General features: G+C 39.6%; 1 protein-coding gene across 2 annotated transcripts in view; it reads right to left on the bottom strand.

The window, feature by feature from the left end:
* LOC130931056 (gamma-aminobutyric acid receptor subunit rho-1-like) overlaps window positions 1-13,826 on the bottom strand; it is a 59,746-nt gene extending 45,920 nt beyond the window's left edge. For both annotated transcript variants that reach the window (XM_057859529.1, XM_057859528.1), the window contains exon 1: window positions 13,394-13,826. In XM_057859529.1, the coding sequence (XP_057715512.1) occupies window positions 13,394-13,503 (110 nt within the window). In that variant the 5' untranslated portion in view covers window positions 13,504-13,826. The remainder of the gene's footprint in view (window positions 1-13,393) is intronic.
* Between the last annotated feature and the right edge of the window lie 423 nt (window positions 13,827-14,249).

Here is a 14,249-nt window from a genome sequence, read left to right on the forward strand (position 1 = left end):
GGTGGCTGGACACCCAGATGGAATGAAAAGCAAGATCCATCCTCAAGGGCGCCAAGTCAGGAGAGCCACTTGCGGCCATCCACCAAAACCAGGGTAGATGAAACTCAAAGCCTTGCCAAGCCGTTTTTCGTGTTATGTTGGTTGCTGGTTTAATAATAATAATAATGCCTTCTAGAAAATCTGACATGAGAAGAGCTTTCTTTCTTTATACTATTCGCTCTTAGTAAAGCGTGAGGATGAAAGCGCAACCGAGAGATTAGAGTCATGGAATTCTGAACTTGGGGAGGCAATAACAGAGGAGGAATGGAACAAGGTATGTCTAAAAGCCCAAAAGGAAACTATTAACACGAGAACGAGGTTATTGCAATAAGGGATGGGAATTGATAGGATTCTTCCGATTCCATTATCGATATTGCTTAATGATTCGATTCTCTTATCGATTCTAATTTGGGGGAAAAGAAGAACAAACGTTTTTATTGGCATCGAGTTTGCTTAGTCAGAAGTCACAACCTTACAAACTCACAACGAGGTCAAAAGAGGCCCAAAGTCTCAATGTTAACTGTGGAAATAAGTGGCAAATACACAACAAGAATGTGTAACATTTTACTGAAACATTTTTCTAATAGAAAAAAAAAAAGGTATATATTGGCATATAGGTTGTTGTTCTGCCTTTGGTAATATGTGTCAAAGTGTATTATTTACCATTATATTAAAATGCATGCCTTTTAGTTTTTAGCAGGGGTCCCCAAACCTTTTCCTGTGCGTGCCACATAACTTTTCCCTTCTCTGAAGACAGAATGAACAGAAAGAGTGTGACGATTGCAGGAGTGCCTAAATGTAAAAATTTAGTGTTTTTCAGAAAGCCACAATCAAATAACCCTTTCTGGATTCTTCACGGAAAAAAAGTAAATAAAATAAAAATTATAATATAATATAATATAATATAATATAATATAATATAATATAATAACTAGGGATGCGATCACATCATTTTCAAAGTATCGGGATCGGCAAAAAAATATCGGCCATGCTTTTTTTTAATATATATTTTAATTAAATCGTTTTCTAATCGTATTTAACATCACAGACATAATATGTTACTCTCATCCAGAGTCTTTAGTTTAGGCTTAAGGTAGGGTTATCAAATTTATCCTGATAACGACGGCAATTAATTTTTTAAAAAAATGTGTCACGTGAAAATATTTAACGCAATTAATGCATGCACTGCATGATCCTCTCACTCATTGTCACGCTCAATCTGTACTGACGACGTGTTACCTATATAGACCCTACCCACCGACGTCACAAAACCACGTGCTCGCTGTATGGTTCCGCCCACTTGTCCGTCATTTTGTCTCTGTATTAGCATTGGTTTCAATTGATCGAGGAATTTAAAATGCATTTCATGGAAGACCCGGTGCTTTCTGATGCCGTAAACTCACTGGATGTGTTGCATAAAAGGCGTTATGTGGAAAAGATTCGTTCTATACAGTCGCCAGATCCATATTTGATGCCTAAATCGATGATTTTTGACCGGCTGCCTTCGCCGTCTCTGCCTGACCCTGATATTTACAACTATCTTGTCCACACAAAATCTGACTATTCTCACGAAAATTTGAAAAACTTCAAGAGCTTGGAGGCTTATAAATACTTCGTTGCTGGTTGGGTGAAACAGGTCCTCGTCCACGAAAATTCGGCAGGAAACTATCTTGTGCTTGGAAAGGTGAGTTACGAAATGTTCAATTCAAAATCTTTTGTTCTTGCTAACATCCACTGTCAAGTCTAATGTATTTCATGTCGTTTGTCAATGGAGTTAAGGCTTTTAATGTTTATATGGTTTAGCGATAGCACTCTCACTACATACATACGTGTATGTTGTCGGCGATTAGCCTAGCAATGATCTTAATTGTGGTTATTTGTCAGCCCAAAACCCTCTAAGTATATCTTAAATGCATCTTACCGGATATAAAATGACTACTACATAGTCTGTGGTGATTTTTTGGTGCCCAGTTTTCACGTCGAATTGCAGCCGTCCATTTCGCTCTCCTCTTTGGATCCCTCGGAATACGGTAAAACTTCAAGTCTCAACTTCCATCTTCTCTGTTAGTGCAACCAACAGCCACACGCGCCTTCACCATTTTGATTATTAATGTTAAGGAGCAGAAAAACACGCTGTAAATAGGAGGAATGTACGTAGCCGTAACAGGTTAACACTATGTTTTGACGGACAATTGGGCGGTACCATTCAGGAGAGCGGAGTTGTGACGTCACATGGGTAGGGTCTATAGAGAGAGATGAAAGGCAGCGCAAAATGAGTAGAATGACCTTTAGCAGCCTTTGGAACCTTTTATTAATTAGCTAAAGCCTTGCAATCCCTCTCCCTATGATTGGTAATATCATGGGAAGCAATGTGGGGAAGCAAGGTGGCAATTGATCATTGTCTTTACACCTTGCGTTATTTCCCAACGCAGAGAAGATATAGCAATTGGTAGCACGTTGCACAGTCATGGTTCCACTTCCCATCATGCATTTGGAATGGCCACAGTATCATTTACTGAAAGCTCAACAAATACACTAGATGGCAATATTTAGTCACAATATACAAAGTCACAAGTCTTTCTATCCGTGGATCCCTCTCACAGAAAGAATGTTAATAATGTAAATGCCATCTTGAGGATTTATTGTCATAATAAACAAATACTGTACTTATGTACTGTATGTTGAATGTATATATTCGTCTGAGTTTTATTCATTTTTTTCTCAATGCATTGCCAAAATGTATATGATCGGGAAAAATTATCGGGAATGATTGGAATTGAACCGGGAGCAAAAAAAAAAAACAATCGGATCGGGAAATATCGGGATCGGCAGATACTCAAACTTAAACGATCGGGATCGGATCGGGAGCAAAAAAACATGATGGGAACAACCCTAATAATAACATTATTAATTAAATAGATAATAACCAAATAACCCTCTCTGGGTTCTTCACAGAAAAAAAAAACAGGAAATAAATAACACCATTGAAAAAAAATAAAAAATAAATAATAATAATAATTTTAAAAAATGCTCTCTGGTATTGTTCAGGGGGCCGGACCAAATGTGGAGACGGGCTGTTTCCGGCCCGGGGGCCGTAGTTTGGGGACCCCTGGTTTTAAGTGTAATTTCACGCTCAAGTGGGGGCGCCCTTGCGCTTCCTCACGCGAAGAAGAGCGCACTTACACGCGAAGAAGTGCCGCATCCAAGCGAGTGAGCGAATTAGACAGAGAGGGAAACACTGCTATGAGCCTACGTTCTTTGTTCATGTTTGTAAAATATCTACAGCGGCAACGCTTGTACGTATCATCTTTTGTGTTGTTGTTGTTGTGTGTTTCCACTAGCGATCGGACACTTAAATCCAGTTGTGATCGGACACTTAAATCCAGTTGTGTAGTGGTTTGACGATGTGCTAATGCTAGCGAACGCATGCTAAGCGTTTGTATTAACAGCTAATCATCGCTGATTTACGTTGATGCGAACCTGTTTGTTATTGGGGACGAAATTGATTTGTTTCGTTTCTCCTTTTAGTTTCACTCCTCAAGTGATGGTTGAATAAAGTCAGCAAATTATACCAACGTCTTCTGCATCGTCATTTGGGAGTTTAGATAGCTGTATAGCCAGGACTGAGCCTTAGCGTCTCGGTGCGGATAGTGCAATCGTATTCCCTCCCGATGCAGTTATCTCCACCTTGCAATGACTGCCAGTCGCTTTGTTGTAATTTTTCCTCGTGAAGGGAAGACACACTTTCGAGCGTTTGAACCTACGTGCTGTCATTGTTATATTTACGGCCGCAATGCTCGTGCTAAACCATCGTAACCTTTTATTTTCATCCACTTTCCTGGTGAAGTGTAGCCAAACGTTGGAGCGAGTGGTTCTTGGCGCCATGCTAGTTTGATGCGTCTGGACTGGTCACGTGACGACGCAATACGCGCCTTTAGGAATTGTTAAAGGGATGGTTAAGGCTTTTTCATTGTGATATCGAGGCCTCAAAACACTAGGAACCGGTTCGGAATTGGAATCGGGTTTCGATTCCCATCCCTAATTGCAATACAAATGGTTGATGCGAGTAGAAGTTAAACAGTTGGTCCCCCATTATTCGTCATATATTATGTCGTATATTGTTGGGAGTGATGTTCCTTACAATGCAATTTTTTTTTATACTGGGCATTTTATCCAAGAGACTTTGTGATCTGCAAAAAAAAAAAAAAGACAAAAACAGACTGATTGAGATTTTGGACTGCTACAGGCCTGGAGGCTCATTGCGCTATTCTGGAAGAAAATGGACACACCTCCAATAAATCAATGGTTTAAGGAAATGGCGACCTCTGTTACGTTGGAAAAGCTAACCGATGTGGTGAGAGGTAAGGCAGACGATTTTGAACAAGTGTGGAAACCTTTACTGGACTTTAATGACAAGTGGGTGCACAATCACCTGTGGTATCTTAATGTGTGAAATCATTTGGCTTGTGGGCTGTTTTGTTTTCTGTTTTGTGTTTTTATATTGTTATAAAATATGTAAAATCAATAAAAATATCGTGGAAAAAAAATATAATGGTTGGATTTATTATTTATTTAAAGCAACACTAGGTAACTTTCCAACCTTTATCAAATATTTTCATAACATTTGTGATATGTCGACTGAGAACTTGTTGAATGACACCTCTTTTATAGCTTAAGGAGGTCTGTATCGCTTTCACCGGCACTAACTTCCCGCTTTCCCCATTCATTATAAAGACGGAAGTCGATGCTTACACTTTCGTGCGAATTCTGCAAAGATGGCAGAGCAACAAAAGAGACAAAAAGTTTTGCCTGAGGAGGAAAAAGAAAGGGAGGCTACCAGGATATACAGAAAAAACAGTGGCCCGGCTAGCAAACAGTAGCAACCGCCCTACGCCCATAAATAACGCCTATGGTGACGATGACCATTGAATAGAGAGAGAAAAAAAACATCTCTCTGCCTCGGGTTTATTGTGATAGACATGTGATTACAGACACTTCTCCGTTTACAATTTTTGAAATTTGCTGTACGCTGCTGTATGCAGAGTCACCTTGATTTGCATGTTTAATTTGAAATGAAAAGACGTGCCATGAATCACAGCCCCGGTTGCTCGTTTACTTTCAAACTGAGCTTGTTAGCGGATGCGAGTAACATCATGCACACTGTGATTGTGACATCTTTCATCCACTCCTGCAAGGAGACTTCAAATTTCCTCTCAGCTGTGACTGCATCAAACATCAAAGTCGATGTAGGAGCTGTGACTGTTGCGCTATACACTGTAAATAAACCTCGAGGAGAGAAAATTTGCAAGAAATTTTTAGATATTTTTTAAAATCACAATGAAAAAAATGAATGTAAAAAAGAAAATGTTGTCATGAAATGTAATTACAGTGATCCCTTGTTTTTCGCGGTTATGGGGACTGCCCCCCGGGAAAACAAAGTACGCGAAGTAGAGGCGTGGCCTATTTACAAAAACAAAATAATTTGTGTGTGTGTATCTTCAATGTATTTATTCAAATTTAACAGCATTACAAAGACATATGACATGTTTTTTTCCCCAAAGTATAACAAAAAAACCCTTATTTATACTGTATATTTATAAATGTTTTTAAGCACTGCACCAGACTCCAGCGGCTCTTTCCTTGACTGACGATGATGATGACATTGATCTGTCAAGGGAGCCTTCTACAGTAAAGTGGTACGTCTTTAGATATGGAATTTTCAGGTTACGACGCGCCTCAACTTGATAATACTGCCTCTTGTTACGAAACAAATTTCAGGGTACGAAAGGCAATAATGGGCTGCTGCTCGCAGCTCCCACAGTTAACTGAACTTATAGCTACTCTGCCATTGGCTATTGCGTAGCGCAGGGGTGTCCAAACTATTCCACCTTAGGCCGCAGTGTGTGCAGGATTTCATTCCAACAAAACAAGACGCCACCAAAAAGGTGTCTTACAAGTAAAATCAGTTGATTGCGGTCAGGTGCTGCTTGTTTTAGCAGAAACTTCATTGGTTAAACTGTCTGTGCTGGATTGGTAGGAACAAAAACCAGGACCCACAGTGGCCCTCGAGGACCGGTTTTGACACCCTTGACCATACGCGGAGATTGAGTTGGGGCCAAGGGCCACAGCTCACCCAGTGGCCGAAAAATGTCATTGCATGTAATTGACTTTCCTATACAGTGCTACCTCTACATACGAAGTTCATTCGTTCCAGGACCTTGTTTGTAAGTCGAAATGGTCGTATGTTGAGCAGGATTTTCTCATAAAAATACATTATAATTCCATTAATTTTTTCCACTGCCTGAAAACCTACACTAAATCCTTAATAAAAACTGCTGGTACTATAACAAATGGCAATTACGCATGGCAAAACACATTAATTATTAAAATGAGTTTTGAGAATTGTGCATTGAAGTTTAGGTGCAACAGAACCTAGAGATGCCTCTTGTAAAAAAAAAAAAAAAAAAAAAAAACGTAAAAGATGTATAAATACGTTTTTGGGAAACTGAAACAATTAAAAATACATATTAAGCATATTTATATATTTTTGGGAGAAAATGAGTTCATTTTGCGAGTGGAAGTATCACTGTACTGAAGACTGTGTCATAGGATATTGTACCATGCCCATATTTGGCCATGTTTGAGTGCTTTAATATTGCTATGAACAATCACGATGGGTATCTGTTGACCGCCTTATCAGAAACTGTGCTTATGACTTATTGTTTGTACCAGCCAGGACCGTCTCTCAAGGTTTCAATTTAAGATGTTTTTCTGATGAAAAAATCCCCAGCTTGGGCCAGAGTTTCGGCAACGCCCTTTCAATAGTATAAAAGGCTTGCCTCGTATTGTGTTTCCTTGTAATTTTTGCGAGATTACAGTCCTTGTCTGTATCACATTTGTACCCAGAATATTCTGCAATAAAACCTTTGAAGGAATAGTGTTCCAGCCTTTAATTTACAAGCATTCTCACCACCCGAAAATCAACGAACACACAAAGGACAAAGAGAGAAAATAGTGTCCTTCAACAGTATCTCAAAAATCCACGAATCACTGAAACTACAAATTTTGAAGTGTGAATCGGCTGTATTGTCATCAAGGTCACTTTTGTATTCCTCCTCTGGAACAAACTGTCATTCATATTATATATAGATGTTGGCATCTGCTTTCAATTTGTGTCCATGACTGCGCTCCTCGTTCTACTCGACAGACACCAATCAGTCGCGAGATGATTAGCGACAAAATGGTGCACGCCGGCAGCCCAAATGACCTGAGGCTCTTTCATTTTGACTGATGATGCTTAGCCCTTTAATGTCTCCACTGATCTCTGAAACAACATCTGGACAAATGATAGTGTATCTAAAGGCAGTAGGATTATATGATACGATGGGCTTTGCTGTCGATAGACTTGTAACTTTTGCCGAGGTCTTATCAACCTCAACAGAAACCAATCAGACGTCGGCATTAGATGACAAGTCAACCAACTTGGCATACAATGAGGAAATGATCGTAAAAGTGAAAAGATGGGAAGTGTAATTATTTCGTTTCAAACTCTTCAAAATACTCCAGTGATAGCTAGATTCATTGCAACTGTTTACATTTTGGATTGGACGACCTCTTACTTGTTTTTAAACAAGTCATAAATTAATGAGAAAAATGAATCTTTAATGTGTGTCCTCAGCTTAAAAATGAATATATTCATCAACCTGATGGATGAATAATTAAAGTCGCTGACAATCTAATTAATGTGTTATGAGTGGGGAACTCATTTCATACTGGGGCCGTGCTAGCTTTCAGATAGTCCTCTGGGGATCATACGATAATGTGTGTACAGTATACAGTGATCCCTTGCTACTTCGCTACTTCTTAAACCCATTTATCAAAATATACATATACTCTATATATAAGGGGTTTTCATGGTTTTCTAAGTATACTTTGCTTTAGGGAAAACATGCAGAAAACATGACAACAAAAAAAGGTCCGCCTCCACTTCGTGGATTTTCTATTTTCAACAAGCGGGCTGGGCACCATAAACCGCGAAAAACAAGGGATCACTGCATATGGCAGAAAACACAGACAAGACTGAAAAGGCAGTTTCTGCTCTTGCACTCCTCTTTAAAAGAAACTGCTGTATTATAAGCTAAAACAACTTTTGTGTTTGATAGAACAAAATGTCTATATACTGCCATAGCAGATTCATGGTGCATGAAGCCCCCTAACTATTTTTAATTTGCCCGTTTTACCCTGAAAACCCCTGTTTACAGACGTCGCGCAACGGCTTTTGTTTCAACCCATCCATAAAACGAAGGTAATTAATAATATTTATAATTCAAAATGTTTGTCGTTTTTAGCTTAGAATCATTAATTGATGTCTCATGTTTCTCATATGTCTCATATTATAAAATTATTCACTCGTATATTTTAAACTTTTAAACAAATTATGTCACAATGAAAAAAATGGCGTCTGTAAAAAAGTCGCGGATATCTACCTCATAAGTATCGCTTAATTGTATTTTTTTTGTTACTGTCGCATTTTCTCCGATATGTTAGATGATAAATAATCGATCCAAATTAAAAAAAAGTTGAAAATGAACGTTTAAAAGGGTAAATATATGAAAAAGAAAATCTCGACCACTTCTTGATGTCTGCGATTTCTGCCTCGCGACCCCTTGTTATATTACCATGTTTCCCCCATAAAATCCCTATAAAATCCAGCTGTGGCCATTCACAGCTCTTTTTGACACTCGGTGATACATGCTACATGGAGTTTTTGGATCGAAACAAAGTAAGTACGCGATAATATCTCGTTAAAGTCATGGCGTCTGTAATTCTGTTCTCGCGTGCTCTCACCTTCATACAGGGTTTTGCTGTTTAAAAACCTGTTTTTTTAAAATGCCCTCCTGTTCAAATTTTTTCTTCCCCCAGAAAATTGAAATGTTAAGCTTTCCAATGATGCATCACACATGCATAAATGGACAATTTTGAAATTTGGCCAAATTGGGGGCCTCAGAGCGGAACTGCCATATACCGCCATATACTGTACATACAGTACAGTGCTGGCCAAAAGTATTGGAACCCCTGCAATTCTGAGAGATAATGCTCAATTTCTCCTAGAAAATGATTCCAATTACAAATGCTTTGGTAGTAATATCTTCATTTATTTTGCTTGCAGTGAAAAAACACAAAAGAGAATGAAAAAAATCATTATCATTTGACACAAAACTCCAAAAATGGGCCAGACAAAAGTATTGGCACCCTCAGCCTAATACTTGGTAGCACAACCTTTAGACAAAATAACTGCGAACAACCGCTTCCGGATCCATCAATGAGTTTCTTACATCTCTGCTGGAATTTTAGGCCATTCTTCTTTGGCCAACTGCTCCAGGTCTCTGAGATTTGAAGGATGCCATTTTCAGATTCCTCCACAGGTGTTCTATGGGATTCAGGAAGTCTCCACTGCTTTCTCTCAAGTGCTTTTTGAAGTGTGTTTTGGGTCATTGTCCTGCTGGAAGACCCATGACCTCTGAGGGAGACCCAGCTTTCACACACTGGGCACTACATTGTGCTGCAAAATTTGTTGGTAGTTTTCAGACTTCATAATGCCATGCACATGGTCAAGCAGTCCAGTGCCAGAGGCAGCAAAGCAACCCCAAAACATCAGGGAACCTCTGCCAGGTTTGACTGTGGGCACTGTGTTATTTTCTTTGGAGGCCTCATTTTTTCCCTGTAAACCCTATGTTGATGAGATTCCCAAAAAGCTTTACTTTTGTCTCATCTGACCAGACAACATTCTTCCAAAACGTTTTTGGCTTTCTCAGGTAAGTTTTGGCAAACTCCAGCCTGGCTTTTTTATGTCTCTGGGTGAGATGTGGTGTCTTCCTGGGTATCCTATCGTAGAGTCCCTTTTCATTCAGACGGCGACGGATAGTACAGGTTCACACTGTTGTACCCTCGGACTGCAGGACAGCTTGAACTTATTTGGATGTTCGTCGAGGTTCTTTCTCCACCATCCGCACAATCTTTCGTTGCAATCTCTCGTCAGTTTCTCTTTTCTGTCCACATCTAGGGAGGTTAGCCACAGTGCCACAGGTTTTACACTTATTGATGACACTACGCACGGTAGACACAGGAACATTCAGGTCTTTGGAGATGGACTTGTCGCCTTGAGATTGCCCATGCTTCCTCACAATTTTGTTTCTCAAGTCCTCAGACAGTTCTTCGGTGTTCTTTATTTTCTCCATGCTCAGTGTGGTACACACAAGGTCAAAGGACAGAGGTTGAGTTAACTTTGTTCCATTTTAACTTGCTGCAGGTGTGATTATTTACTTCTACCTCCTGTTATGTGTCACACGTAAGTAACAGGTCCTGTTAATTACACAAATTAGAGAAGCATCACATAAATTTTCAAAGGGTGCAAATACTTTTGTCTGGCCCATTTTTGTAGTTTTGTGTAAAATGATAATAAAGTTTTTTTTCCCATCTCTTTTGTGTTTTTTCATTGCAAGCAAAATAAATGAAGATATTACTACCAAAGCATTTGTAACTGCAATCATTTTCTGGGAGAAATTGAGCATTATCTGACAGAATGGCAGGGGTGCCAATACTTTTGGCCAGCAGTGTATAATAGCAATCATTTTATAGACAAATGATACTATTTACAGTAGCGGTAAAGAGTTGGGGGGGGGTGGGGTTACGTCTTCCTGGGAGGGGCGTAACAAAAAATAATTGAGAAAGACTGATATAGATGGTAGCTTTTGCATTACATGCCAGGCTACTATTAAAAAACGTCACAGCACCTACGTTTTTTTTTTTTTTTTACTTGTACTAGAGCAGGGGTTTTCAACCCAGTCCTCAAGGCACACTGTGGGTCCTGGTTTTTGTTCCAGCCGATCCAGCAGAGACAGTTGAACCAATGAGGCTTCTGCTAAAACAAGCCACACCTGACTGCAATCAACTGATTGCACTTGTAAAACACCAGATTGGGGAAAAAGTGTTGTCATCTTGTTTGGTAAGAATGAAATCCTGCACCCACAGTGTGCCTTAGTGGAATAGGTTGGGGACCCCTGTACTAGAGTACACTTTTTGGATGACTACTTTTACTTGAGTAATATTTTTTTGAAGTAACGCTACTCTTACTTGAGTCATTTTTTTGAGAGACAACAAGAACGCCAGGTGTTATTTGGTACGTGGCAAAATTGAGTTTGCCATGTGGCGTTTTTTTTTTGCCATGTGGCAAAATGTATTTTGGAATGTGGCATTTTTTGGAATGTGGCATTTTTGTTTATATGTTGCAAAATGGATTTTGGTATGTGGCATTTTTTGGTATGTGGCTTGTTTTTTTTGCGTGTGGCATTTTTGACCATAAACTTGACATTACAGTGCATTAACATTCAACTGGCACCCAAATAAGGCTATGCCACATACCAAAATCCATTTTGCCACGTACAAAAAAATACAACATACCAAAATGAATTTTGCCACATAACAAAAAAGAATGCCACATGCCAAAAAAATGCCACATACCAAAATCCATTTTGCCACATACAAAAAAATGCCACATGGGGAAAAAAATGACGATGCAATAATCAATTTTTCCACATGCCAAAAAAAGATGCCATATACCAAAAAATGCCACATGCTAAAAATCATTTTGACACATACCAAAAAAATGCCACATGGCAAAAAAATGACAATGCCAAAATACATTTTGCCACATGGCAAAAAAATGCCACATTCCAAAATCAATTTGCCACCTAACCCCCCCAAAAGTGCCACGTACAAAAAAAATGCCACATGCCAAAATCCATTTTGCCACATACCCAAAAAATGACACATGCCCAAAAAAATGCCACATGGCAAAATCAATTTTGCTACATACAAAAAAAAAAAGATGCCATATACCAAAAAAAAAAAAAAAAGCCACATGCCAAAATCCATTTAGCCAAATACCAAACAAAAGCCACATGGCAAAAAAATGCCACATACTAAAAACCATTTTGACACATACCAAAATAAAAAAATGCCACATGGGAAAAAATGACAATGCCAAAATCAATTTTGCCACATACCAAAAAAAGGTGCCCTATACCAAAAAATGCCACATGCCAAAATCCATTTTGCCACATACAAAAAATGCCACATGGCAAAAAAATGACAATGCCAAAATCCATTTTGCCACATCACAACAAGCCACATGGCAAAAAAAAATGCCATAGGCAAAATCAATTTGCCCCTCAAAAGTGCCACATAAAATAAAAGCAACATGGCAAAAAAAATGCCACATGCTAAAAACCACTTTGGCGCATACAAAAAAAAATTGACACATACCCAAAAAAATAACAATACCAAAATACATTTTGCCACGTGGCAAAAAAATGCCACATAGCAAAATCAATTTGCGGCATAACCCCTCAAAAGTGCCACGTACAAAAAAAGCCACATGCCAGCATCTATTTTGCCACATACCAAAAAAATGCCTCATTCCAAAATACATTTTGTCACACACCGAAAAGATGCCATGTACCAAAAAAATGCCACATGCCAAAATACATTTTGCCAGATGGCAAAAAAATGTCATATGGCAAAATCAATTTTGACACATACCAAATACCACTTTTCGTTCTCGGCCCTGCTGCATTTTTTGGCTACTCTATCCACCTCTGTATATAGACGTATTATTGTTATAATGATAACAGTTTCAGGTTTGTTTAATTACATTGGCTCCTTCCCCACCTCTGGTTTGCTTTCCTGAGCTACTCTGCTTAATTAAACAGGAAGTATTTTCAGTACGTGCCCTGCCATTGGCTGGCAACCAGTCTAGGGTTTTTTACCTGCTTCATGCTCAAAGTCAGCTGGGATATGCTCCAGCTTCCCTGTGACCCCCAATGAGGTCATGCAGTAAAAAAAAAAAAAAAAAAAGACTGGCTGGATGTTTTGAAATAATTTCTGGGGAAATACATTTCACCCCAAAAATATTTGCGATGAGCTTTTTCCAGTTGATAATCGTCTCGGTGCTAAATCCTTAATTCCACTGGCTAATAAATAAAAGTTGTAATGGGAAGTAACCAGTAGGTTAGGAGAGGTCGTCATGCATGCCTGTGGCAGTTGTGGGGCAAAACAAGTCGTCAGTGGTTCATAAATAGATGTAGGGATTTAGGTCTCCCTTGCTCTCCAATCTGCTGTACGGAAGGACAAAAAAAAAAAAAAAAAAAAAAAAAAAAAACGGGAGGGGCAAAGTAGCACACAGGTGACACAGGAAACGCCTGTCAATCTAACCTGATGAACTCTTTTCAAGCACACACGACAAAAGCTTCTGAAGCAACAAGCACGCGTGTTCATTGCTTTCCCTCATTTGTACCTGCTTTGTTTAAAGGTCTCCAGCTTGTGACCTCGCGACCGAGCCATATTCCCGGCGGCGCCCGCCAGGTTCGCGGAGATGAAGAACACAAGCACGGTATCCACCCGCATGGCTCACATTCCCCGGAGGAAGGATCTCTCTCTTTCTCTCTCTCCTGTCAGTCAGAACGTGCTCCTCTTTTGGGCTCCAACTACTTCCCCAGGCATCCCCTCAGCCAGCGTATGAGCTCCTACGTTGAAAGAAGGGGGGAAAAAAAGCAGCGAGCAAAGCAAAGCAAAGCAAAGCAAAGCTACACCGGTTTATTCTACAGCCCGGAAAACATCCTACGTCCTCCGGTGCTTAATCTCCACAGTGGGAAAAGCAATTTTGACTAAACCCATAAATCCTTCAGCGTCAGATGGTGCAGATTTGATCCCTGCAGCGAGCGGCGGATGTGCCTGCCTCTCTGCTGCACTCACTGATGTGTGTGCTCTACTCTACTTTGCACCGCCCAGAAACACCAATTGCCACAGTGATGCAGCGGGCTCATTTGTAAGGTCAACGCTTTGGAGATGCGGACTCACGGAGACTGGCATGGCGATGGTATGGTGGTTGGACAGAGTTTGATGTGAAAGGCTATTGAACTCATGACAACTGTCCATCCAATCATTTTCTGTCAGCTTATCCTTACCAGGGTTGCCCAGATGATTTTGAGAGGGAGACGATGTCCACGTGGACTGGTAACTAGTATCAGTTTCAGTTAATTCACGCATCATTCAAGGTTTACAATACATGGTCATATACAAACAGTTCATATACAGTGGTATGAAAAAGTATCTGAACCTTTTGGAATTTATCACATTTCTGCATAAAAACG

The sequence above is a fragment of the Corythoichthys intestinalis genome, chromosome 15 (assembly GCF_030265065.1).
Source record: "Corythoichthys intestinalis isolate RoL2023-P3 chromosome 15, ASM3026506v1, whole genome shotgun sequence".
In the NCBI taxonomy this organism is placed as follows: domain Eukaryota; kingdom Metazoa; phylum Chordata; class Actinopteri; order Syngnathiformes; family Syngnathidae; genus Corythoichthys; species Corythoichthys intestinalis.